This window comes from Micropterus dolomieu, linkage group LG10 (genome assembly GCF_021292245.1).
Source record: "Micropterus dolomieu isolate WLL.071019.BEF.003 ecotype Adirondacks linkage group LG10, ASM2129224v1, whole genome shotgun sequence".
NCBI classification, from domain to species: Eukaryota; Metazoa; Chordata; class Actinopteri; order Centrarchiformes; family Centrarchidae; genus Micropterus; species Micropterus dolomieu.
The window spans coordinates 27,436,097-27,462,652 of record NC_060159.1 but is presented as its reverse complement, the minus strand read 5'-3'; the positions used below and the strand labels follow the sequence as shown (position 1 = coordinate 27,462,652).

At 42.1% G+C, this 26,556-nt stretch overlaps 2 protein-coding genes across 4 annotated transcripts in view; both read right to left on the bottom strand.

Moving 5' to 3' along the window:
- The window catches only part of vta1 (vesicle (multivesicular body) trafficking 1), a 63,229-nt gene extending 49,599 nt beyond the window's left edge, over window positions 1-13,630 (bottom strand). For 2 of the 3 annotated variants that reach the window (XM_046060763.1, XM_046060764.1), the window contains exon 1: window positions 13,436-13,629. In XM_046060763.1, the coding sequence (XP_045916719.1) occupies window positions 13,436-13,526 (91 nt within the window). In that variant the 5' untranslated portion in view covers window positions 13,527-13,629. Of the gene's footprint in view, window positions 1-13,435 lie in introns of all 3 variants that reach the window. The other variant, XM_046060765.1, reaches the window with a different exon arrangement.
- Window positions 13,631-18,388: 4,758 nt separating this feature from the next.
- On the bottom strand, window positions 18,389-26,298 carry gje1a (gap junction protein epsilon 1a). The gene is made up of 4 exons (XM_046061304.1): window positions 26,182-26,298; window positions 24,813-24,995; window positions 23,469-23,666; window positions 18,389-22,045 (listed from the first exon to the last, which is right to left on the bottom strand). Exons 1-4 carry the CDS (start codon window positions 26,209-26,211, stop codon window positions 21,848-21,850), a joined length of 609 nt encoding a protein of 202 aa, XP_045917260.1. The 5' UTR covers window positions 26,212-26,298; the 3' UTR covers window positions 18,389-21,847.
- Between the last annotated feature and the right edge of the window lie 258 nt (window positions 26,299-26,556).

Here is a 26,556-nt window from a genome sequence, read left to right as displayed (position 1 = left end):
GGTCTGAGGCGAGGGGAAACGTCCTTAGACTCTTGTCCCTGCAGTCAGAGAGGATGCTGGGAGGATTATCAGCTTGCGTGGAGACACATTACATTACCTCAACAGTTTACTTGTTACAGCTCGCCGTGTGCGTCCAGCCAATAACGGACGTCTCCGCCTTGCCTGAAAAGTGCTCCACTAACTGAGGAGAAAGGCTCAGACTTTATGACGTTTTAAAATAAACTTCACTGGATCTCATGAGGAAATCTGCTGGGATCTCTTGCCAAAAATAAAACAGCATGAGCAAATACTTTCTGTTTATTATTGCTGGGTGGAAAAACAAAATAAACATTAGATTGTTTGGAAGAAAATGTAAATTTCTGTTGACTTGTTCAGAGTAAGGCAGTAAGCTTCAACCATCTGCTGCAGCAACAGGAGACAAATTATTTCCAGTTATTTGTGAGCTGCTTTCACACCCAGGTTTGTCACATGGTTAGAGTCCGTTACCGGGCCACTGTGCACGGTAGGCCCTCTGTTTCCACCTCATGTTTAGTGTTTGAGTCACAGCACGGCGTCGCTGTCCTGCACAGCATCCACAGAACAATGTCCCATTTCAACGACGGGGAGTCACCGCCAAGCCCCCGTACCGCTCAAGATTTCCAAAAGAACACCAGTTACACACATGTATGCGTGTAGTCATGTGGACGCTAACCAGAGCGCAGAGAGTCCTCAGCTACCGAAGCGGCCAGTTAGCCGGTCACCAAGTGACAAAGAAACCCTTTGTGCCGTTACACCCATACAGGCAACATTCACACACAGAAGGCTTTGACAGCAGAGAGGATGTAAGGCCACAGAAACTGAACAACTACAGCCAAGACTGACCTGCCCCCCTCTCAGACTTTCAGATGTGCTCCCTGCCCAAAGTCGGAGCCCTCCTGTGGTCACTAAAAAGGTACTGTGTGTTTATTTTCATTGCTCAGTTCTCACTAAAATCTATTTTGTATAACAAACTTTTAAAAACATTTGCTAATTCTTGTATTCTTGCATTGTCTGCAATAGTTTCCAGAGTCTGGCTTAGCTTCGACACAGCAAAATGCAACAGCTGCAGTAAGGAGGTTTGGTGCGAGGGAGGAAGCAGCTCCGACACGACGAAGCGTTTCCTTCAGATTCACGCCGTGTTCAACGTGTATGACGCCCCAGATCCACGCTAACGCTAACAGTAGCAACAAAACACAGGTGAGCCGACGTTCAGCTTTTATACTGAAGGGAAACCAACGACGGCTACAAAGGAGACGAGTCCCCAGAGACGGCGCTCTAGGACAGAGACTCCTTTCACTTTAGAGACGTGAAGGGGAAGATGAGCGAGGAGGAAGAGGATGAAGGTCACCGAGCGCTGACCAGATCTGTGGTGAAGGGGTTGGAGTCAGAACAGAGATCGATAAAATTGAATTGATACACAACCACGATACGTACGTGTTTGTAACTGCTGAAAATGGCCTTAAGAACTTTCCAGGCTGTTATTTACTGAGATTAAATGGTCTTTGGCGGCAGTTTCCACTGTGCCGCTCCTCTTTTCCAAGTAAAAATGTTTTTTTTGCTACTTCCTATTCCATTTTATAGCACTAATGGCTCTAAAACAACAACAACCTGGAGATGAAGGACTCCTGCTGATGCTGCTGCCAACTTCAGTTGGTAAGGAAGGATGTGAAAGCCTGAACTTTCTAGACTGAAGCTGTGCAGATGAATGACTTTGTCGAGGGCTTTTCATCAGTATCTGGATGATAAACGCATCCTCAAGTCACAAATGGCCATTTTCAAGCACAGGAAAGAAACAAAGCCATTCCAAAATTTCCCTCCCACCTCATTTCACACCTTTGATTTCTCTGTTATCAGTCTGCTTTGCCTAATCTTTGGTCCTTGACACGGAAACACAAACACAAATGTGTTTTGGAACTATTAGGTCCCAGGGGGGTTTTTACAGCAAACTTCAAAGCCTCATTTACTGGCAGCAGGAGCTTTTACAGTTGATGTGTGTTGGTTGGGTTGCACGATACATATCTGAGCACGTCGAGCCCAATTAATACCAATTAGTGAACAAACGGGAGGCGCAACAGGAACACAGAGGCTGCCAATCATCTCACTAATCGACGTTTAGAGTAATGGTACTAATTTCTCAAAATAAAGGCAGTACAGGTAGTAAACTGTTTTAAAATGGTTTCATGTGTCCGGATCGGGGAGTTGGACCCCCAAACTCCGTGTTCCTGCTCAGGAAGGATTAAACCTCTTTTCAAGAGGATCGACTACATTTCTTTAAAATCCATCTCAGAGTGGCAGCTGTCTGTGAGAATACACTTTTAGAAAGCAAAGAATTAACTCTAGCATAAAGTGTGCTGGCACAGCGCCACGGCCTCCACGCAATTTTGACGTTTGTCATGGAGAATCTGTGCCAGTCTGAATGTGGGCCAACGCAGTCCGTCACACAAACGACAAGGATGTTATTATTCAGGGTGGCTGCGTCACTGCGAGCGTTTCCCCTCTCAGTCACTCACACTGACAGAGTGAGAAGAAGAGAGGACGACCAAATCAGAGACTCTCAGGAAAAGCTGTCTGCATAAACCACGCTGAATCTGAAACCCTGCAGCCGGTTCTGATATGACGACTAGAGTGCAGTAAAACAAACACACTCTACAGCACTTGTTGTTCCATCTTCCTCCAAACTGGACCACGCCGACCCCTTTACAGAAACATCACCATGACAACAACAAATAACCATAACGTCACAGGCAGCGGAGGGTATAAAAGAAGTGGATGTAGCCACCGTCGTGACGTGACCATATTTGGTCATGTCTGGTTAAATGTACACAGAGCAGTGGATATGAGTCCACAGGTGACCCTGCCAATCAGCTTGTAGCCCCGCCCTAAAGCCTCCCCTGCTTCCTGGTCTCTGTTCCTCTAAATGGGACCATGATTTACTAAATGAACATCACGCTGTGTTGAAGAAGACTTGAAACTAGCGACTGAGACCATAAACTCATCAGGAAAGTGTTTACTGAGGGAATAAATCAGCTGACAAGTAGAAACGTTTTACCAGAGACTTCACTGGAGTCGCCCCCTGCTGCAGGTTTAAGGCACATCCATCACTTTTCAGACCTGGAGGTTGAATATCAGAAATTGCTTGGCCATTATGCACAAATAAGATTTAAAATAAAAATAGAGCGGACTCCCCAGAGGCAGGGTGCCTGTGTTCGGCCTCAGCTCCAGAGCTCATTAATAATGTCAACCATCCAATCTGTGTGAAACAGCGGTTGAAACGCAGCCAAACGCTGTCAGCCAGGGAGCTCCTGGTGAATTACACCGCTTCATTACAGCGAAACAAATCATGGCTGTGACTCAACCCGCTATTGATAGGCCTGTTCTGCGGTGGAGGTGAGGTAAAATACTGGCCTGCATTAGTGAGCTAATTTAGATGGACCTGCTGATGAATGGCTGAGGCTGAGCGACGGATAAAATGCATCAAACAAAAAGGACGCAAGCGCGACGGCCCGATCTGACTTGTAGACTGACGGGACGGCTCCTCTAGCTCAGAGTCACTTTATAACAAATGAAGAAGCAAGTCACTCAGCAAAATGCTGGCTGAAAAGACACTGACATAATACACATTAATAAACTCCCACTGAAGATGTAAATCTTTACAGGGCAGAGAGACACTAATCTGTAGAGCGCGACTACATTCGTGCCGGCGTACCGAACACTTCGCAGGACTATTCTTTTGTCAGCCGCATCTCTATCTCATGGAGGTGAGAAGAGACGCTCAAATACACTCTGCCGGAGACCTGACGCAGATAACTCTGGCGTTGGGATCTGTGTCGCTCTGCAATCCCACCGCCAAGTTCCACTGTTTGACTTGCTGGCTAACTTCTAGTGTAGCCCGCCGCTAACTTGAATGGGGGTAAAATAATAATAAGAATACCGAATGGATCGAACTCTGAGTGAAACGAGTCATGTCGCAGGTGTTGTGATGCTGAAAAGGAAGTATCCGCCGTCTTACAGCTGCTTGTTCGGCCGCTGGGAAAACTGGCTTCACAGCACAAAGTAGTTCCTGGGAACAGGGAGGAAATGCGACTCTCCCGAGCCGACCAATCGCAGTTCATGAATTCACATTTTTCAGAGGTGCAGAGAGAAGCACACACTTTTGAGGTGTTTTTGAATTTCCAGTTGGGAAAGTTTTTTAATTTTGTTTTACAACAATGACGTTTGTGCTGTGATTTAAGTAAAGATAAACATTTACCTGCAGGTGTGACACTTACATTTAATCATTTAGCGGACGCTTTTATCCAAAGCGACCTACTGTACATATCAGAGGTCGCACGCCTCTGGAGCAACTAGAGGTTAGGTGTCTTGCTAGTAAATGTGTCACAGTGGGGAATTGAACCTGGGTCTCTCACACCAAAGGCATGTGTCTTATCCACTGCTCCATCACCACCCAGTGTTCCTGTTAACAATCATTTGCAGAACTTTCCATGTGTGGGAAATGTCAGAAGGTGTTACCTGAGGAACGTTCTTAAAAACACAACGTAGTCTCTTGGCCCCGCGGGGTCGCTCTTTGCTCAGGTGACCAGGAGAGTAAACGGCAGGCGCTCTGTGGATTGTAACCACGGCAATGTTCATCTGACGCTCTGCCGTGTGAATTCCCTCCTGCTGATGTCCTCTTTAGTTAAACAGTGATAGATTCTGGAGACTCTCAAACAGCGAGGATCAGTCCCTCTTCCAATGAGTCGCGCTGCGCGTCGCGTACAAAAAGGTCAAGACAATTCAACTTCGGCGGCGTGCGTGAGGCGAGCACTTCAGCTCACTCTAACAGGGACACTTGCTGCTGAACACAGACCGTTTCTGCTGCTCCCTGATAAAAGAAAAATGTTTCTGCTGATTCCTGTTCAGAAAAACAGATTTATTTATGTTAACCTGTTGCTCTGAAGATTCCTGTTATGATGTGGAAAATATTGTGATTTTTTTAACCAATATTGCGATTTAAAATGCGATTCATTTTTAAGCTCTTTACCTTCTGTATTATTCAGAACGGACAAGCAGTAAATCAGTGTTCAGTCTGACCAACACAATATTAGATAGATTAAACATACACTTCTGGGTCAGGCCTGTGTTATTATGAAATTAGATGATGCATGAATTGCATGAATTATTAATATGCAATGGTGGAGAGGTAGTATCAAATTTTTATTATATGAGAAAGATAATTTGAGTCAAGTCCTGGCATTTAATAATATGATATTATATCATCAGGTCGGCCTGCTAAACACAAGAAAAACTAACGCGTCCTCATCTCAGTTCAAATAGGAAACCACACGTTATTGCACTTTTAGCAGTACATTTAAATTAAAAGTGCGCAATACACTACTTTAGAATTCATTACTCAATTCTGCGCATAACTATGTGATTAATTAATAGAAAAATCATGGGATTAATAATCATTTTAATCGTTGCCCAGCACTGCTTAAAATACAACAAAAATGATGTGTGGCATCTAGCCGTGAGCTGAATACCGCTCGCCTTCCAAGCGTGTAGGAGACATTACGCTGGCCACGAAAAACACACGAGAACCTGAGGAACAGTACACGTTTTATTTCATCTTATTTTTCTAATGTGCAGCATAATTAATTGTATTTGCTGAGCCCATCGCGTCCATGCTCCACGGCAACAGGCACAATGAATCAAAGCTTCTTTCTGAGGCCTCAATGTGATGAACACACACACTCAGTTAGACTAGTTAAGCTTCATGTGGCCTCTCCCTGTCACGCACCACACAGAGCCACAGCCGGGCTCAGAGGCCCAGACACATGGTGCTGCTGACCTCCAGTGGTCTGGCTGGATCACTGGTCCGCACAGCCAACATGTCAAACAGCACACCGACAGGACCCCCTGCTCCTAAATCACCTCCAGAAACAATCTGCACGAGAGGGAAAAATGCTGTGTCTAATGCACGTTATAAATAACCACAACCCACTCCTGTACAACTCTCTTCACCTTCCAGGAAGCCCTGTCAATCACTTTTACTGGAGATCAATGAGAAAAAGTTGTTCTTGCTTTGAAGATAAAGTTAATCCACTTATCTGCTGCATACTGAGCAAACCCTGTGCACAGTATAAGCAGTCAAACCCCTTTCTCTGGGTCTTATTTAATCCAGTAAGGACCCTTTATCAGAGGACGCCGGCCTGACAGCAGCATCTGACTGACAGCTGATCTCCAGGACTTCACTGCTAAACACGACGACGTCGTCTAGCGTAACGTTTCATAAACTATCAAGACGCCTCAGCAGCGGTTCAACAAAGTGGCCAAAATTGAACGGCTGTAATGTTGTAAACACCCAAATGCTGTCCCAGCTTGTTAAAATGCCCCGATACGACACCGCGTACTGATCCAACAGCAGTTTAAACAGCACTGTTCAGAACTTTTCAGTAAAAATCTGAGCAGGTCTCTGAACCGTCGTCCGGCTTCGTCCACACTACTACATTTTTACAACGGAGACCTTTTGCTATGTCTGCACCTCCTGTCCGGGCTAAAACAGCGAACGCAAACACCTAAAACGGATTAGTTTAAAAACGCTGCTGACCCCGTTTTGGTTTTAAACTCCGGGGTAGCGTATTAGTGCGAAGAGAAAATTGAAAACTTTAGAAACGATGATGCAGACGCTCATGTTGGGCTTCCTGATTGGCTCTTATCAGTCCTGCAAAGCAGCAACAACATGCTACTGAAAGAGTTTTAGTTTTGGTGTTTTTATCAAAATATTTTGTACTGTGTAAATAACACTTGTACTGTGCATGCCTCCGTATTTGCTTCGTCTCTTTTCCGCCGCCACAGGCTCCTTGTGCTCCTGTGTTACTTTCAGTTACACTTTCACCTGGTTGTCGGTCCATCAAAAGAAATCTCTGGTGAAATACTTTGTCTCTAGTAGTACTTTCTTCTGCAACTGCAGAGAAGTCAACCTGCTTCATGTTTACACCGGCACGCACGTGTTCATTGTACATGAACGACCACTTGATGTGCGTTTTCGGTCTTACAATATAGACGGAGAGCAACTCTGATACGCAGTTTTTGAACTAAACTGTAGCAGCGTAGACGTACCCTGAGGAAACAGCTTCTTTCCATCTACTGTACGGCTGCTGAACTCTGTGACTTCCCATCACTAACTACACCCACCTTTGTAGTACTGGACTTGCTGGCTTACAAGTCTAATAAGAAAGTTTTCAGTGGTGTTAACTGTACGTGTCATCGCTGCTATTTCTGTATTTTATTTGCACTGACTTGCACCTTAAACTGGCGCTCTTTGCACATTTAGAGCCCAGGCTTTTCTTTGCCTGAACCTATATGAAAAGCCGTTTTGATTCTTTTGATCGTTGGACTTTTGCAGACTAAAAGGGATTTTTTTTTTGAATTACAATTGCTGTATATATCAGAGGTCGCACGCCTCTGGAGCAACGAGGGGTTAAGTCCCAAACAGAGCGGGCTGGCTTCAGTTTTTAGATGTTTATATTGCAGAACTCCACCAGCTACATTATTACTCCGTCACTTAATTACCATCACAGTGTACGCTGGGGTCACATCAGCTGGGCAGAGCGAGTCCATGAGGTGACGGTTGTACGTTTGTTTTTCACTGTGTGAGAAAATTGATGTCAATTTCATGAGTCTGGCGAGAGAGCTTTGAACCTGCCGAGAAATCTCGCCACACCCTTACTACATACCCTGGTATACCGTAATTAGGGCCAATAAATCAATACAGCAATATATCGTTATACATTTTTCCATGATACTGTATCGGTATCCCAGCGCTTAATATCGATATCTTTTTAAAATAAAGAATAGCGCTTTGACGGTTAGCTCAACGCTAACATATAATGGGAATCTCCATTAACGTGCTAACGGACATTCTGCGATCACAAAATATAATCTTAAATAAACTACACATCTGTGTGACATAAAAAAGAGCTGCTTCTGCACTCCACACAGACCAGCTACAGCAACCCCAAAGGGTCAAAACTCAAACCCAAAATTCCATGTGGCCTAAAAATACAGCTACCACTAGGTGGTACACAACTAAGCCTAATATGTATTTTCAGCAAAAAAATTCAGTAAATTCAGTGACTAAAGAAATGTTTTTATTTAATTTTTCATAGTTGCGCTGTAGTTTTAATTTATAGACTGAAAAATGTGTGCCGCAGAATTGTGCTGTTTTCTAACAGTTTGCAGCAAAGAACTTTTTCATGGGCATTTTGTATTAATAGTAAGACAGAAAACCTGATGATCATTTTAGGATTGTCTAGCGATTTATCAATTATCGCAGAATTTCTGTATCGTGACTTTATCGTTATCGTGAGCCGTGTATCGTGTCGTGAGGTACCCTTTGATTCCCACCCCTAACCGTAATACCTTCATACCGCCGAAGCCTAACTGGTACTGATCTTTAAAATATGCCCAGATCGGCCCCAAACACAGATACTCAGGACGCCTCTACTTTTAATGTAGATATACATGTTGTTATCCTCAGTTTCAAGGTGCAGAAGTTTACATGTCCACGAGGCTGACTCGTTCTGCTGGCATCAGACTGAAAAGAACGACATCCTTTCTGTCCTGGTTTGTCATTTACATATATTACATATATTTACCCCCCTTCCTCCTCTTTGTCTGTGTTTTCCTGGTTCCTGGTTCTACCAGGGTTCTTTTTAAGACCTTTTAAGACCTAAACAAATATGTTTCTTTGATAGAAAAGAGATGCAATAATGATAATTATCGTGATCCAATATTCCTCAATAACAAAATAACAAATGATCAATAAATATTTTATTTAATTCATTTGAATCACGAACAAATTAGCACTTTCTTTTCTATTAAGATATTTATTTTGTTGACGAAAAGGGGCTGAAAAAATATTTTAATTACTTCTACCTCAGATTTTTGAAGTGATCCAGTGTTTGATATCAGGCTGCTGTTTGTCATGTTCTGACCATAAAGAAAAGTTTAAAAGCACAATTAACCATCTGGTTTCTTCAACTTTCCCTCAGAAGCAAAAATCAGCCTTTAAACCTAGAATAATAAAAATAAAGATTAAATAATGATTTGACATTTATGATTTAGTTTTTACTGTTTAACCCAGCGATTTGCATATATTGTGTTTAACTCAATATAAACTACTAAAAATAGTAGCTTACACATTATAAAAGGAAGGTAGCAAGAAACGCCAGCCCGAACTGAAGTTTCACTTTCCGGCCGGGCTAATACACACAGTGAGGTAAACATTTATAATCCATGGAGGAAAACTAATCACGGTCAAAGACACACTTTAGAAAGCTATTTTAACCTGTAGTTATAGATTTTTTGGACATGCAGCCAGATATCTGCAGCAAACGTAACATATGGATTATATAAATGGCGGGGTTGTCAAATACAAAAAAAATCTATCAAATACACGCTAATTAGGCGTCTTTGGCGCACCAGCCTTAAAAAGCACCATCGGTAAATATAATACAACAAATTTACGGTAAATTTAAGACAATTTAAGACCTTAATTTCTCTGATTTTATTTTAAGACCTTTTAAGAGTTTTAGGAGCTGCAGGAACCCTGTCTGCACAGACCCTAACCCTGCATACTACTCTAAGGCTTTAGTGATTTTCCATCGGTAAATCCCTGCTGGGAGCTCCCGAGAACAGCTGAGGGATAAGATCCTTGAACTTTCAGCAAAGTGAGGATGATGACAGAAGGCAGAGCCCCAAGGACTTCAAAGGTTCCCTCCTGCTGAGGACCTGAATCCTAAATATCTGAACTTAGATAGCTAACCATCTGTTAGTATGATTCTCCTGATAAAATCCTAGTATTAGCAGCCGACTGTTGATATTTTGAGGACGTATGGACTTGAAATGAAAATGCCAAACACAGATAAAGAGTTCTTTGTTCCCCCAGTAAGAAGAGCTTTCCCTCGGCTGTCAGAAGAAACAGGCACATTTCCCCGTCAGCAGCACGGCAGCGGACAAGCGGTTTTGATCTGACAGCTTTTTGTTTTTTACGCTTTTCCATACCTTTTCATGTGCATCTCGCCTCGAGCGGCTCCCCCATGTCGCAGCTCAACTAGGTCAGACGCAGACCCCTGCTGTAACCTGTGCCCTGTATACTATCAAGCAGAAGTCATCTCAGATAGGTTGCCCTACTTCCTGGGAAACTGGGCCGTCCTTTAGGCTACCTGATGCACCAAATATTATATGGTGATCATATGTAGACCTGCAGATATCATGTTCATATAAATCTACTCAAGCTCAAGGTAACATGGCTGTTCATGATGTGCTCTTCCTGGTAAATCCTTATGTGTTTCATGGAGACTTTAATCTGAATGCACACTAACCGATGGGGATTCCTGTCCCCATGGGGATAAAAATAGAGATCCCCACAGGTAGAGATGCTTTTTGGGGGGTTAACACTTGGTTTTAGGATGCAGGTTAGAGTTAAGTTAAGGTTAGGGGCTGGGGAGATGTTCCCATAAGTGAAACTCACAGGCTGTTCCGAGGTTTACCGTAGAAATGTGTCTCAAGGCTTCATTTACTTTCAGGGATCAAGTAATGAGTTATTCTGCAGCAGTGGAAGGAAACGGAGCCTTGAAACACGTTTCTACAGTAAACACCTTGGAACAGCCTGTTAATACACCCTCAGAAGACTTTGCTTTGTACGATACTGAATGAAGGTTGATCCTACAGTGAAATAACGAACAAAACTCCATTTAATTGCTTAGTTTTATATGTGAAAATGTTGTTTTTAGATTTGGCAGTTTGCATCTTACTTTTGTACCATTTGAAGCTTTTCACTGGACCGAAGTGCTTATATTTCAATACAAACTACAAACATGTTCTAAAACTTTTGACCGGTAGTGTATATAGTACTTTCTTTAGTACGGTTTCCTTCCAAGTAGTGTGACTTATTGTACCTTCTTCTATTCCTGTTTCATCTTTATCTTTACTTACGTCAGTCTTATTAATGGAGGGGCTAAAAGTCATTGTTCAGTCCTGTAATTTATAGCCGCCATAATGCTGAACAAACCAGTTTTAATATTTTAAACAGAGATAATTTCAATGTTTGGATAAAATCTGTGATTTATTTTGTACATGGCGGAGGGGTTTCTCCTCAGGAAATTGTTGAGCGGAGGCGATAACCCAGCCAGATGACGACACATCCCGTCACATGATCAACGTGGTGACAGCCTAAACACTGGTCAAACTTATCAAATACGTGATATTTGTTGTGAAATAGCACCTGTGTGCTCTCTCTGACAGCTGCTGTGATATCTTATTAAATGTATTATTTTTTATGATGTTTTCTTTATGTACGGAGATCCACCTCTATAAATAAGAGGGGCTGCTTCTTTAACGGGGCAAAGGTCAACACAAAAAGAGGTTTACAAATATACAGGTAATGTGTTTTTTTAAAAGCTCAGCAGTTCACTAAAACAGGTGGGCCCTTTTTAACAAATGTTACTCAAACAGAAGAAATTGTGCTTTTGTTGGGGATTATTTTCAGCAGCGGATTAATTCTGCATTCTGCAGATTTTGGAGAAATAAACACGCGCAGTCAGACGGGATTCTGCTCTGACAACCGAGCCGTTTACCGGCAGGACGATCTCAGACTTATTAAATTAACTTTTTACTTGTAATTTTTGGGATTAAAACATTGATTCATCTTCACTCGCGCTTCTCAGCTGCGAGCCACCGTGTGTTTCCTGGTCCACTGTTGTTATTGTTGTGTCAGTGAGCTCTGACTTCATATTTATATAAAAACAGGAAAAAAAGTGAGTTGAACTAGCTGGTAAGTTTGGAAAATGTGTTTGTTACTTGAATCCAGCTATTGTTGTACTTTACTGTGAACAAGTTAGCACAGTATAGCTCTGATCAGCCTGAACTCCATTCAGAAAACAAACATTTAATAAGTTGTTGTCCTGCTGTCTCGCTGACAGACCTGACAAAGCATGAATGTCAGTGTTTCCCATTAATTAACGAGACCATGGTGCCATAGTTTCAAAATGAACCGAAAGTATTTTCCCCCTCTTAACAACATTTCAGACCTCTAACGCTGTGTTTTGTGGGCGCTGCTGTAAGCTCGCACGTTCACACACTTTGGCATCCGACTCGAGACAACCACGTTTCTTTTGAGGTAACTACGGTAACAGGACTGTCACTCGTTTGTGAGAACGCGATTAATGGCGGTTTATGATTAAATTGTTTACTAGAGTGCAACATTGTACACAAGAGTGCAAAGTTTTTCATAGATAGCCTCTTAATTTTGCACTAAATCAATGCATTTAACTTTAAAATGTACAAAGTTTGGGGAAGGTCCGAGGTCAACCCACCATAGTCTCTTGAAATCCTGTGGGAAACACTGTATGTTTCACAAATCAGCATCATGTTGTAGTTATTTCAGCATCATTTTGATCCGTTTATTGTAATTAAATCACAGAAAAATGTTTATTTTGGGTTCATAGCGCTGTAGAAAACCGGGGTTATGTTTAGCCTTGTTTTACAAGCGTTGTATGAGAACAGCAGGCGAGTAGTCCACAGATGAAACTCAAGCGAGTCACATGGCGCAAAGATTAGATTTGCATTTGGTCTGAATGAACAGTGAGCTATGTGTCAGGCTTTTGCTACACTTTGTGTAATATAATACAGAATATCATGAGACATTTGAGAACTATTGTTAAATGAAACAACAGGTGAAGTTTATCTTGTTGAAACTCCGGTTTTGCAACAGCACAAGTAAAAGAAAACAGAATTTTACATCTGGCTGCAGAAGAATAGCAGTTTTAACCTACTACAATGCAAACACTGTGTGTTAAACAAACTGATAAGTCACCGATGAGATTGTCTGATTCATCATGAAGTGATTCAGCAGGACAGTGGGGTGGAGCCCATTCTTTACAGCTGACTGTGTTACTGTAGATAGGTAACACACGACAACAAACAAGCTGGACCAGAAATCTACTTCAGATGCTGGACTCCAGGCCTCTGTGGCACAACTGTGATTAACCGGAGAACTTCTACACAGGAGCCAGACATGGTGTTTAAAGTTAGCAGAATCAAAGCAGGGCAGGTAAAGCCTTATAAAACCCAGGATGAGTCCACGAACCTTCTAAATGTCTGCCTCGGTAAATGAAACAGGGGAACTCCCCACACGTTAGCCGGAGATGAAGTTTGAACTGCCGGAGCTAACAACACCGGGGCTTCGGGCTTTGGTTAGCCGACGTTAAGAGTGCAGGTCGATTTATATCTCGTCAACGATCTGAAACTGTCGTTGACTGTAAGCTGACAATGTTTAAATTAAAGTTAAGAGGCTAAACCAACACACTCAGGGCAACGAAGCTGGGATGCTAACAAAGTAGCTGCGGCTAACGTTAGCCAGCAAACACAAACTTACAGTAATAAGCCACGACCGGGTCCCGTTTCTCGTGCTCCTGTGCGGTCCGCAGGTAGTGCTGGATGCCCTTCAGCTGAGCCGGTAAAGCCATGTCTGTTTAAAAACCCTCCAGGAGACAAAAACACATCAAAAACTGCGAGACAGCTCGTTGTTGTTGTTAGCAAGTGTTTCCCCCTCAACTTCCGCGTGTTTAGCCAATGGGAGCAGCCGCCTACTCGGGACAGATGACGTCACCGTCAGGCGCCACTCCTGGATTCAGGACTGTTGGTTTCTGGTTTCCCATCTGCACTCCCATCTTTCATTAGATTTACACCTTTTATAAGAAGAAAGATTAGCACACGATCCATCTGCCAGATAAGGACATCATTCTGAATTTTTGTAGGCAACAAGATGGATAAAGATTTCATTTTAACTGCCTTTGTTAACGAGGAAATTCTCCAAACCAAACTTTAAAGACTTTTTTCAAGAACTATGTGGATCTGGATATGACACCAAACAATAATAATAATAACTATTATTATTATTGTTGTTGTTATTTTACATTTTCTTTTTAATGCACTTTGCAGTTGAAACACATCTCGATGTGCTAAAGGTAAGATCATAAAAGCAAGGTAAAAACATCAATATAAAATACAACGACTTGCAAGGTTAATTAAAGAGGTGGTATTCTGCTCTTTTTCAGGTTCATCGTTTTATTTATAGGTTGTACCAGAACAGGTTTACATGGTTTAAATGTAAAAAACACCATATATTTTTGTCACACTGCACATTGCTGCAGCTCCTCTTTTCAGCCTGTGTTGAAGGCTTCGTTTTAGCTATGGAGTGATACATCTGTCTCTAAATGATCTTTGTTGGGAGTTGCACATGCTCAGTTCCTAGTTAAGGACTACTAGCCAATCAGAAGCAGAGAAGGGCGGGTCAGCGAGAAGCCGGTAAACAGCTCGGGTTCAGCTGTACGTGTTGCCGACCAGCTTGGCAACACGGACTGGAGCGAGAGTTTCAGAGCGGCGAGTTATTAATCTGTATCCATAAAGTTTTAACTGAGCTCTGTCTCTACATCACAGGAACAACTTTATGTCCACTGACTGCCTGGAGGGGAGCTAGTGTTTGGAAGGGAGAGGAGAGCTGTGTGCTGCAGCTCGCTGTTTCTGAGGGCGTGTCGGAGTAGCCGCTCGGCGAGCGTTATATGAGGCACATTTAGCTAAGGGAAACGGTTGGACTACAAACAAGCTGTTTTCAGGCAGTTCGGAGCAGAGTTTTCTGTGGGAGATGGGAACTCCCTTTGGGCTGGACTTTGGGCTTTTTCACTTTGCAAACCTGTTACATGCACAAAAAAGATATATAACTCAATAAAGGAGAGGGGGAAAGCCAAAAAGCAGAATACCACCTCTTTCAAGCTCAAAAGTTCTGCTAAAAAAAAATGTTTCAAGTTGTTTTTTAAAAGTCTCGGTAGTCTGAGGTGCCCTCAGATGATCGGAGAGGGCGTTCGAGATCTGAGGAGCAGCAGAACAGAAAGCCCGATCACCCATGGTGCTGAGCTTAGTCCTGGGGAGAAGGAGGCACTTTGAGTTTGCTGAGTGGAGAGATCGTGTTGAGGTTAGAGGGATGAGTAGTTCTTTGAGGTAGTGGGGGGCATTTCTCTCATCAGGATCCTTGCAGCACTGTTCTGAACATATTGCAGTCTCTGCAGACTCTTGTTAGGAGTGCGTTACAGTAATCCATTCTCCGGTCTCCAAACTCTGATTTGTTTCAGTTCAGTTTAGTTCAGTTCAGTTTGGCTTATTTAGCTGGTAGAGATTCAGACGCAAGTGGACTTTGGATCACTCCGGATTAGACCTGTTTCAAAGTTCCACTCAGAATATTCAGGTTTGAGGTAAAGTTAAAACTATGAACCTTCCAGCTGAGTTTGCAGTGAGGCGTAAAAGCCAAAAAAATATTCACAATAAAAAAAAATGATGAAAGACTGCACATGTCAAATCACAACGAGCACTACAAATTGGACAAAACTGCATTTCCCAGAAAGTGTGTGGGAGTTCATGGTGTAACTGACAACTTGGGTCTGTTTAGTTTGAGGTTGAGTGAACCTGTGACCTGACCGGCACAACAAACTATAAAACAGTTTGACGTTCTCTGGGCTTTTAATAAAGCCCCTTATGTTTTGACTTTTGGAAAACCTTTGCATGTTTGTATGGCTCGTTTAGGTTCACGCTGCCCAGTTTCTGGTGAACCAAGGCACGGAAACAAAAGTCACATGGATTTTGGAGAGCAGTTGTGGTTAGGGGTTTGGCCAGGAGTTATTGAGAGAATCCACAAAGACTCTGGTCCAAGCCCACCCACTTCATGAGAGGTGATTCATATTTGAACATTTTGGACGTTATCCCTTCCTTCATTCGACAGTATCGGTGTAGCTGAGCTTGGCCTCGCCCTACCAGAGCTGCTAGATATATACAGACAAAGAGAAGCTAAATTCATATTCCAGTGTTGGGGGTGTCTCATTAAAGTCAAATTAACATAACAGATTGTGATTGTTGTTAGATTTTAGTATTTTGAAGAAAATATTTTTCAGGGGTCGCATCCTTCGAAGGACCAAACTGAGCGCTGTTCTGGTCTACAAAGTGCAGCTCCTGTCTCCGAACAACTTTGACAGCTGGTAGAGATGGAACTAATAGAGATGTTATCCTCAGTCAGTGTTAGGTTTAGGTTATAGAAGACCATCCAGGTCATAGAAGGTTAAAGTCAAGGGCAACTGGACTTCATCCAAAGGACCTCTTCAGTTCTGACTGCCTGGCAGGCAAACTCAGCTATTTAACCTCAGTGGGGTCGTTTGCCAGGATCGTCGATACTGCTGGTTCGTTAGTGTTCCTGGTTGCTGTGACGACAGTCTTCACCTGAGGCCAATAGGTTACGTTTGCATTGTAAGTGGGGGATAAGTGGTTCAATGACGAAACGTCTTCCAGTATCTTCAACCAAGTCCAGTTGCCCTTGACTTTAACCTTCGTTGGATAGGTTAGTTTCTCTTTTTGGAAAGAATCTAATCATTACCTGCTGGAAATTTGGTAAAAGATGGCTGCAATTCTTGGCATCATTTGAAGGAAACGGGACGGCCTTGTCGCACCACTGTGACGCATTCGGTCTTCAATGAAGCCTTTGAGGCATGCGAATTGGTATTGCCCACATGCAGGGTATATGTAAAGTTAATACTTTGGATTTGCTTGTTACAATCGGCAGAATAAGATAGACAAAAGTTGGTTTCCATCCTGCTGAGAAAACTATAGGGCCATCTGTGATGTGAGGATCTTCAGCTGAAGGTTTCATGTGGACTGTTAATGTTAATGTGAAGGGAAAGCTTTACTGCGTATCGACCATCTATCTCTGTTGTATAAAGCAGCAGACCCTGAACATATCTGCTAATGTCCATGCAGAAACATACTTTAAATCGTTGCAAGAATTTAAATTAATATGCTAATGAGGTTTAAAGGCCCATTGCATAGATCATTTATCCACTCGTGTCCCAGCACCCAAAGTCCGTAAGGTTCAGTCCACGAGTCCAGAGTGTGGACACTTGGATTGATCCAGAGCGAAAGAGAGAGATTGTTGCAAAAGTCTGAAAGTGTGCCTCCTTCCTTTCACCTACACTAACTTTGTGTCCTTTCTTTGCCTTCCATTAAGCTTGTTTTGTATAAAGCACTCTATAATTTAATGTAATTTGATTTAAGAGAGCTGTCAGTTAAAATGGGGTTAGGCTTTGTTTACTGCTGAGCAGCTGTGGACATGGAGTATGTACTCACTGACTTTCTCCTGCAAAGAACCAATCTGTCTCTCTATTCATTTATCTAATCTTCTTCTGAATAGGAGACCATTTGTACCACTTAGTCATTAGTTTATTAAATGAAAACTCAAGTAGGGCCAAAACAAATGTGACGTCTTCAGTTTTCTTGTCTTGTCTTGTTCAACTCACTCCAAAACCCCAAACAGCTGATTACAATGATATAAAACAGAGAAAAGCAGGAAATCATTACATCTGGGGAGCAGGAAACAGTTAATGTTTGCATTTTTGAATAAATAAATGACATAAAGTATGTATTGAAAATGGGTTCAATTTATGTACCAGTTATTTGGGTTCTAAACATAAAGCATAGTTATATTTGTTACATTTATTAAATTCTTTCTTTACATCCCGACAGCAATCAATAAAATAAACGATCTGATACAAAAATGAAAATAATCATCATAATCATCTGAAGCTGTCACAGGACTATAATAAGCAGCATTTACATTTATTTTTATGCCTCTGACTGGTCAGCACTTGTTGCCTCCATTGGTTAGGCTTAGGGTGGGGTTAGGGTTAGCCAATCAGAGGCACAGTAGGGGGCATGAGTCAACGCAAAGCTGGTGTCTGACAAAAGAAAGTTGTCTCTGGGATGAGACACTGCCGTAATGTTGATAATCCCAATATATCAATATATCAGGTGTGTAGACAAAATTGAACAGGATTTGCGGCGCCGTCTGGACGAGTGTTGGTGCACAGCCGTTCCACCGCTGTGTTAAGCCATTTCCAATTTGCAGAGCTTACAGAGCACCACGTTGTTGGGGCTCTGTCTAAAGTACTCCCAAAGGTTTTTTAGCTGCAGGTGCAGAATTTTATTGCAAAACGCCTACACACGTTATGCAAATCGACACATTTCCGTAATCAGTGACGTCCATTACGTGAATGAGTCGTCCCAGCCCTACTAGGAATCATCCTCAAGGTATCAAAAACTTAAAATATCCTATTGTACCAAAATACACATGCATAACAAAAAGAAAACACACTTGGTAAAATGATTTTATGTAATGTTTAACAAGGCGATTAATCATTGTATTTTGATATGTACATTTCTTCTAAAACCCTTTTTAGAGTAAACATTTCCACGTCCCATATCCAGTCAATAACTCAATCGAAAGTGAAACAAAGACAATTGTAGGACATTTTAATCAATCATCTCAAGACAAAACAAATAGGAGAGTAACTGGTCACCTAAACAATATCACTCTGAAAGACCGAGTTTTCTTTCAATATGTATGCGTTGGTCATAAAGTGTGCCTCTTTTTCTTTGACATAGCTGCGAGTTGAAGGACAACATGAGAGACAGACAGAAGTTGATGAAAAATAAAACGAGTCTTAGCTCTATTTTTACAACTAACATGTAACAACATCAGTTAAAATTCAAAGATAAAAATTTAAAGATGAATTGTCAGTGTGGTGTCCTGTATGATGCATTATAGTTGATTCATTTCCACAAATGACACTGATTTTGGGGGTCAAAAGAAGCATCAACACATATTAAAGATACACTTCCTGTGAATAGTTCCAATGTACCTCCCAGTGAAAGGTTGATATTTTACAACTCAGTACAGTACAGTTTACAGTCAAGTTCAGGAGACAGATCAGGATTTGGTGGCACTATTTAAAAAAACAGGGGTGTATCTTTATTTTCTGCAAAAGACCAAAATTAAAAACTTCAATCTCTACAGTTATTCACCAGAATCAATGACTCAAACTGCTTTCCAAGGTACTAACTGTAAGTCGATCATTCTGAGACAGTTAATCACAGCTTCATGTACAAAGTTCTTTACCAAGACTTGCCCGTATAGCATGTGGAATACATTTTTATTACAAGCCAAAAAATAAAACCTGAAGCTTTGGCAACCTGAGCAAAATATTGCCTTATGATGGTTAATTATGTATTTTAAATGGTTTGCTTTTGGTCTAATAGTTAGTGAATAACTTGGTCACACCAGAAAGTGGCACAGCTGCTAGTCAGTATAGCAGCTCTCCATCCTAGTTAGCTTTACTAGCTGTAAGTTAGTATGCTACCTAGCTTGGTTGCTAACTTTCTTTCAAAGGTAAGCCTGACAAGATTGTTTGCTAACAGTCAATTGTGCAAATGAATGCTCATCAAAGTTGAACGCAATGTAAATTGTCTAAATCCAGTGCGTTTGTGTTTCAAAAATCTTTACGGAGTGAATTTTTTTAACTGAAATGTTTTGGTTCTGGAAGATGACAATCCTGAACTGATCAGTAGTGTGAGGATCTTGGATCCAGACTATATTTACACCAAATAGCATAAGTTTTTTTTACATGCCACAATTTCCTGCTTCAACTGAACAGTTCAGATGCAATACTTGTAAACAGGGTTTAAGCCTTGGTGACAGAACTTTCAGAGGCAAAATTTAAAACCATCCTCCATTAACAGATCCCAGAACGCAGACGAACCCAAACCACAGGAGTCACATACCTGTTTTAAATCCTCCTAAACCCTATCAGACCAACCAGGCCTTTAGACCTGTAGGTTGGGATCAACTGGAGACGCCTCTCAGTGCTGGAAAAGCTTTTCTAAGGGTTTAAAAGGATTTGAAATGAGGGTTTGATCCACTTTTGTCTGGTAATGCAATTTTGTACCTGAGATGATAAACAGATTGCGGAAAACTTCATAACAAAAGTTGGATGGATGTCTGATAAAAAAAACAACATTACAAAACATGAGAGGTAATCATTTTCAAAACACATCGACAGTGACACTGAAGGCAAAATTACAATAAGTATTATATGTAATACTACAAGCTAGGGAAGGGTGGTATAAATAGAGTGTGGGGTAGAGATGGTTGAGATCTGACATGGACAAAAGCTCAACTACAGCTTCAAATATATCTGGACTGAATAAGCACTTTGTTTCACTTCTCAGCCATAAAATAATAATAATTTCATCCTATATGAGACCAATAGGGCCTTGAAACTCTAAAAACTTCAAATTTCTATGCTGATTTTGTCCATGTCTGTTAGAAACTACACTACACAGTGATATTTTTAACACTAGTCTCACCATGGATGTTGGGACATTAAATTTGTTTGCACGATTGCGCAGCGTTTCGTCTTACAGGCAGTGGATGATTTTTTCAGATACTTAAAAAACATTGCAACTTAAGTAATATTTTCATTCCAACACATTTTTATACCCAAATCTAAATAATACTTTGGTGTAGCTCCTTCAGACTTTGAGATTATGAAATCAACCCATTTTATCTTCATTTTGTATCTTTAGGGAGATATTTACCCTCAAAAACTAAAACACTACATTTCAATCATTTTTAGTGATGGCATTACTGTCAAAATACATTGTTGTTCAAAGATGCCTTTACATCTCATGGAAGTAAACTGTGCTATTTGTTTCAGCCTTTCTGGCGCATGAGATTGGTGGCCTGTTTGGGACAGCCTTCAAGTCAAGACAAGTCAGGTTGTTTAAATAAGGCCAAGCTGAAACAGATATTTGACAAGGCTGACAACCCCATCAAATGTCCACAACAAAGTTGCGGTGCTCCTGTTGATGACAGTATAGGTCAGAACAGGCTAGAAGCAATAGCGATAGACATATTGGAGGCGATAACTGTCACACTTGGAAGTGTCAGGAGCAATGGCACCTGCAATTCCCTCGCCCATGGGTAAGGTTGCTGGATCACAGTTTCTTAAAAATGAAGTGAGCGATAATCCATCGCCAGCTCTATAGTCTGCCTGTCACATTTGATCAGCACGTGGAAGACAAGCTAGACTATAGTGTTTATTTGCACTTCTATACAGAATGATGTGACGAGCTAAATGATTTGCATTGTTGGCTGTTATTACATTACATGAAGAACTTATGCCTTTCGATAAAAGCTTTTTGAAACGTTAGAAATCTCCCGACCTAGAGCTGTGTAGGTCCTATGTTGGCCCTCCATAAGTGAACAAAGCCCAGAGAAGATGCATCAAGTTGGTTTGACACCATTAACGCTAAATGTGTGCAGCTAATGCTTCCAGGGTGTTACTTATGTAAGAGTATCAGACCACAGGTACACCTGGGTACAACTCTAAGAACAGGGTTTTAGTGACCCTAATACTGTTATGGGCTACCAGGTTTGTGACAAACTGGGCTTTTCTTGTGCTCTAATTCGACCATGGTCGCAGGTTTTAGTAGCACCATGAAGTTGACGCCTGTCTTTCAGTCATCTTGCGGAAAATAACAAAATCTTTTTATCTCATCCCCCAACAGAGTCAGGGGGGGAATATTCTCTGGCCATCATGTCCACACAACACCCTCGGACACAGCCAGTTCAGACCCACTGATATCTGAAATACCACCTGGGGTGATCACACTTTAGTTATGGGCAAAAACACCTAGAGAATATTTCAGACGGTCAAGCTATGACATTGTTGCATATTCTCAAATTTCTTGGTGCAACTCACTCACGATGGACCACAGGTGAGGTTTTGCTCTTATGTTAGCTTCCTGTTTGATAAAAATCCAGCAGTAGCTAACAAAGAGCCTGATAAAATCTGGCAGACATAGTGTCATATACTTCACCCTTAGTCATTTCATGTGTGCTTCTGCCAGTGTGTCATTGGGTGTTGAGAAAACCAAGCCGTCGGCAGAGTATCTCAAATATCTCGGCTACACAGAGAAGTATGGTGATCACAGTGAAGGTGTACATGGCACTGAGGAAGATGGTTTTCTCAAAGTGTTCAGGCACCATGCACTTAGTCACATTAAAGGCCTTTTCCAAAGCACTGGCATCACACATGTACAGCGGGTGGACCTGGGGGGGGAAAAAGAAACACTGGTTGTACAATTCTTAAATGTCTCTTTGATTTATATAAATGGCACTGTGCAAATTTCCTGTGTAACGTTCTCAGCCTTATTATTATTATTATTATAAAACACTGTAGTTTTGTCCTTCCTAGCACTTTCTGGCTGTACCTAGCATGAAAAACTAACAGGTCCAGTGTGTACCGGGCAAGGCCACCAGCTCCAGAGTAGCCAAGGCTGAATTTTAAATGAAAATGCTCCACTTGAATCAAGTGTGACAATGTATAGATGTTTCATCAACAGTCATTTTGCAAACTTCTCCTGGCAACTGTGGAAATACGGAGAACCCAACCCATGTCCAAAGATGCTCTTTTGTGCTGTTATAACTTGGAGTATTGTGCAGTACTGAAGAAGAATGATGTCACTGTCATGTTCCAGGAACCGTCTTGAAACGCTAAAAGCTTTCATTATCTGGGACACCGTCCTACTGGCAGAATAACCATGTTAAAGATCTGACTGGGGCCATTTTCCACCACCCGGTATCACTGACTTCAAACAGGGTGGATGCATGGATTCTTGGTAAACACTACTGACTGCCCTCTTCAGTCCACCTCTTTGGACGACCACATGCCTTGCAAGCTTCTTCTTCTTTTTTTTTGCTGAGAGTAGTAGAGCCCAGTGGTCCCCCTCATCCGGCTGCTGACCTACTTCATGAGATGTTTATTCCAGGATTCTTCATTCTTTGTACTACACAGGTACTACCTACTCAGCAGGGGTGGTGATGGAGCAGATGCTCCAGAGGCCTGCGACCTCTCTTTGGATAAAAGCGTCGGCTAAATGAATAAATGTAATGTACTACAGTTCTCGCTCACTCAATTCTGTCTGGTATTCTGATGGCTTTTAGCAGTGTTTCTCAAAACTTTACAAATGGATTTACGCGCAAATTTGTCGAGTTTGTGGCCACTGGGAAAGAAATAACTTTTGGTGTGGAACCAAGCTATCCTGACAACTGCACTCACTGAGGTTTCTCAAAACAGTGGCTGGCCTAACAAGGGTCAATATTTTGAGGATCTCAATGATATGAATCCAAATTGATGTTATTAGGGGCACCTAGTAAGAGTGTCCCTAGCTCCCCTATGTCTTCAGAGTTGTTCCAGGTATAACAAAGTGGGAAAGGCGCCCTTGGCAACACAGCTCTTGCCTTGCTGGAAGGATTACATCTTCTGGCCGGAGAGAACGTTTCTTCTCCTCCTCTGAAGAACTTGAGGAATTTCCCGGGGGAAAAGGCTGAAAGGGGTACTCTGCCTTGTCATCATGACCATGACTGTGAGAGAGGGAACTTGAACATGGATGGATGGATGCATAACTGTGACATGGAGAAGCACTTTATTGGGTTCATTCGTCAAGTTCTGAATCACTACAAATATACAGACCTGGAAGCCAAAGAGGTGGCTTTGTAGCCAGAAGGCGACGACTTCCAGAATGATGCGTAGAAGAACAGAAATGATGTAGAAGACGGTGTAGATGGGTCGTTCGAGGATCTCTTCCTGGTCAATGTTCTTACAGGCTGCGTAGAGGTGGAACACCGCCCCAGGAACGAGCACTGTTACCAGCTGTAACGCCCAAAAGACCTGCAGAGGTCACAATGAAGGGAAGGGAGGAGTGAGGAAAGGTAATGGAAGGAGAAAATATGATGTAGAAAGGAGGAATCGTAAAATATATGATGGAAGACGGCAGGAAAGAAGAAGTGGCGTGGGTGAGCGAAGGTAAAAAGTTAGGAGGTTGGAGGAGGAAGAGAAAAGAAAAGAGCAAAGAGAGACTGAGCAAAAATAAATGAGGGAAAATAATGTTTGCATATTCATTTTTCATTACTTGACCCAGTGATTTTAAATTGGCCATCCAGATGGAGCAGGTAAATAAAATATGCCATTTGTGTCTTCGGTAACTGAGACTCGCAGGACCCAGCCGAGTTCAAAGATTGCTGAAACCTCTCCCAAATGTCATTTTCTACCTATACGGAAAACCATCATGCTGATCCCAGCCTGTGACTGTTTTCTGGACACATTATCGTCTGTCCCTAAAGATCTGAGCTACTGTGTGTACCTGAATCTTTAGGTAGTTTAGCCGATAACTTCTGCTGATTATAACCTACTGATTTACAGTCTGTGATGAAGGACTTATTGTACCAGTAGGCTTCATTCCTGTGTAATTTAGTTGTACATTTTAGTTTAGGTTGATTTGGGTTAATTTAGCTACAGCCAAAAGGTAAACTGTGGTGGTGTTTGGGGTCTGACCTTTGAACCCGTCGTTACAGCTTAGGTTCTGATCTTATTTTAACTAAGCATTGTTTATCTTAGCTGATATTATGGGTCTGAAATCGTCTGATTAGTGACACCTGCTGTGATCTACGACGTGTTCAATGTATCTTCTAGCTGTAGCTTTGGTTAAAATGGCCCCACAGTTACTGGGACGCCAAAACAATATCAACACCTAACATGAAGAGTTTGATTAGGATCTCTTATATTGTTTTCTTTTCAGTAATTGTGACCATCTGGGGTACTTAAGGGGATATTAACTGTTTAGAGATAAGCTTGTCAGTGCTCTCTGGTGGACTACGTAATGGAATCCATGTTTCTAAATGCAGATATTATATTACTTCTAAAAGGTAGTTTATCTTATTTTAGCATCTATTAGCTTAGCTTTCCTTAGTTCTATTAGATATATGACATAAGAGGACTGAAAAAGTGGCACGTCTGTGTAATTTAGTTTAGTCCTACCTGAGGTGTTATGGGTCTGAACTGGTTGTAGCAGTACAGGTTGAGTTCTCGGCGATCAGGGTCGCAGCTGAAGTGCAGTGCCTCATTCCCGTAGACGGCGAAGCCAAGAACGCCCAGAAAGAACATCCGCACCGAGCCGAAGAACAAGGTGTGGAACTGGCCTATCACCGTAGGAGGCCTGAGCTGGAACACACGCACACACACATACACAGGTAAGCGAGCATAAACAGCACACACAATTATACAATGCAACACACATGCACATTAATGTTGGCATGGATACATACAGACAGGAACACACACACAGTCAGAGACAAAGAGAAAATAGCTTTTGTCAGCCAGATAAATGCAGCTGCAACAGAGGCTCACTGAGGCCCTGAGCTCTGAAGGCTAAAACAAAACCCATTCAGAGGAAACATTTCCCATCTCCTCTTTTCACCTGCTCTGTTCTGACACTAACTCTGAGGCTTGCTCACCAGAAAAAGGCCTAAACGACACTCTCACAAAGCAGCCAGAGAGTCTTACGCAAATATGCCACCCTGCTACATGAAGAGGGAGGGGAAACGAGATGGATTAAAAAGCTGAGGATGATTTCGTTTTAAGCCTCGAGAGGGATAATTGTTCAGCGTCGCTCCTCTGTAACTCTCAAATCTGTAAAGGTAACAATAAAACCTTAGCCATCAGCCCTTGTGATCTACTTACGCATCCTTCATAGAAGTTTTTGATGTAGTTTAAAGACATGGTTTGCCTGTCGATCTCTCCTGTTTAATTCTAGGGCTGCTCTGGGCCCTCATGGCCGGTTTGCTGCTGGCACCAGTTAAAGGCCACCAACAGTAGCGTTACAAAAATCTCCTACTGACCCCTCTCCCTCTTTCTCTCTCTCTGCCCTGAAAGCCCATGTCAATGCATATTTTTTTGCCCTTTATCCCTCCATCAATTGACTCACTCAGTAGAAAAAGGACAACAGAGACAGGGGCCAACAAAGGCCTGGGGGGGGCATGTGGTCCCTGCATTATAATCCCTATAGAACTATGTCAGCGAAAAAAACAACTCCTGTCACACACAATGCAGAGGGAGAGAGAGAGGTGGCAAGCGTGCAACAAAAATACAATGCACCCAGATGGGTAAAGGAGCAACTTTTTGTTATTTTAAAGACTTTGAGCTTTATTTTGAAAAGTACCTGTAGCTGGGATAAAATTCTAATAAAGTGGCTTCTTCAAATGTGACAAATAAATCATCTGGGTTACTCTTCAAAAACGTTTTGACACAAAGGCTTACTTTTTGGTTTTGTGGAGTTTGTTTACGTGGACACATGACTAAATCAGATCAGAAATATAAAGAGTCAAAAACAAGAGTGATGACAACACACCCTGCACTGCAAATACTTCTGGAAGAGCATTGACGGAGCTGCTGTTGTCCCAAATACAGTCCCCTTGGCGAGCTACGAGCGACCAGCCACCAACACAGAAAGAAACCCCGATCGAAATTCAAATTCCAAAGCCAAAACTGGACAAAGTGAAATAAAATGGAAGTCCACACACCAACCGTAATCCTGGCGGCGTGTTGTTCATTCCCCCCTCTTTTTTCCACTCAGGGATCCTAAACTCATGCCAGTTGCGGGACCTTGCTGGACAGAGAGCAGAGTCAAGCCGAGCGGGATTAACTTGGGTCTCTTCCGGTCACTTCTTTCAAAATAATCACAGGTGCTCGACAAGAACGGCCTAAACTGGAGAGAAACAAATAA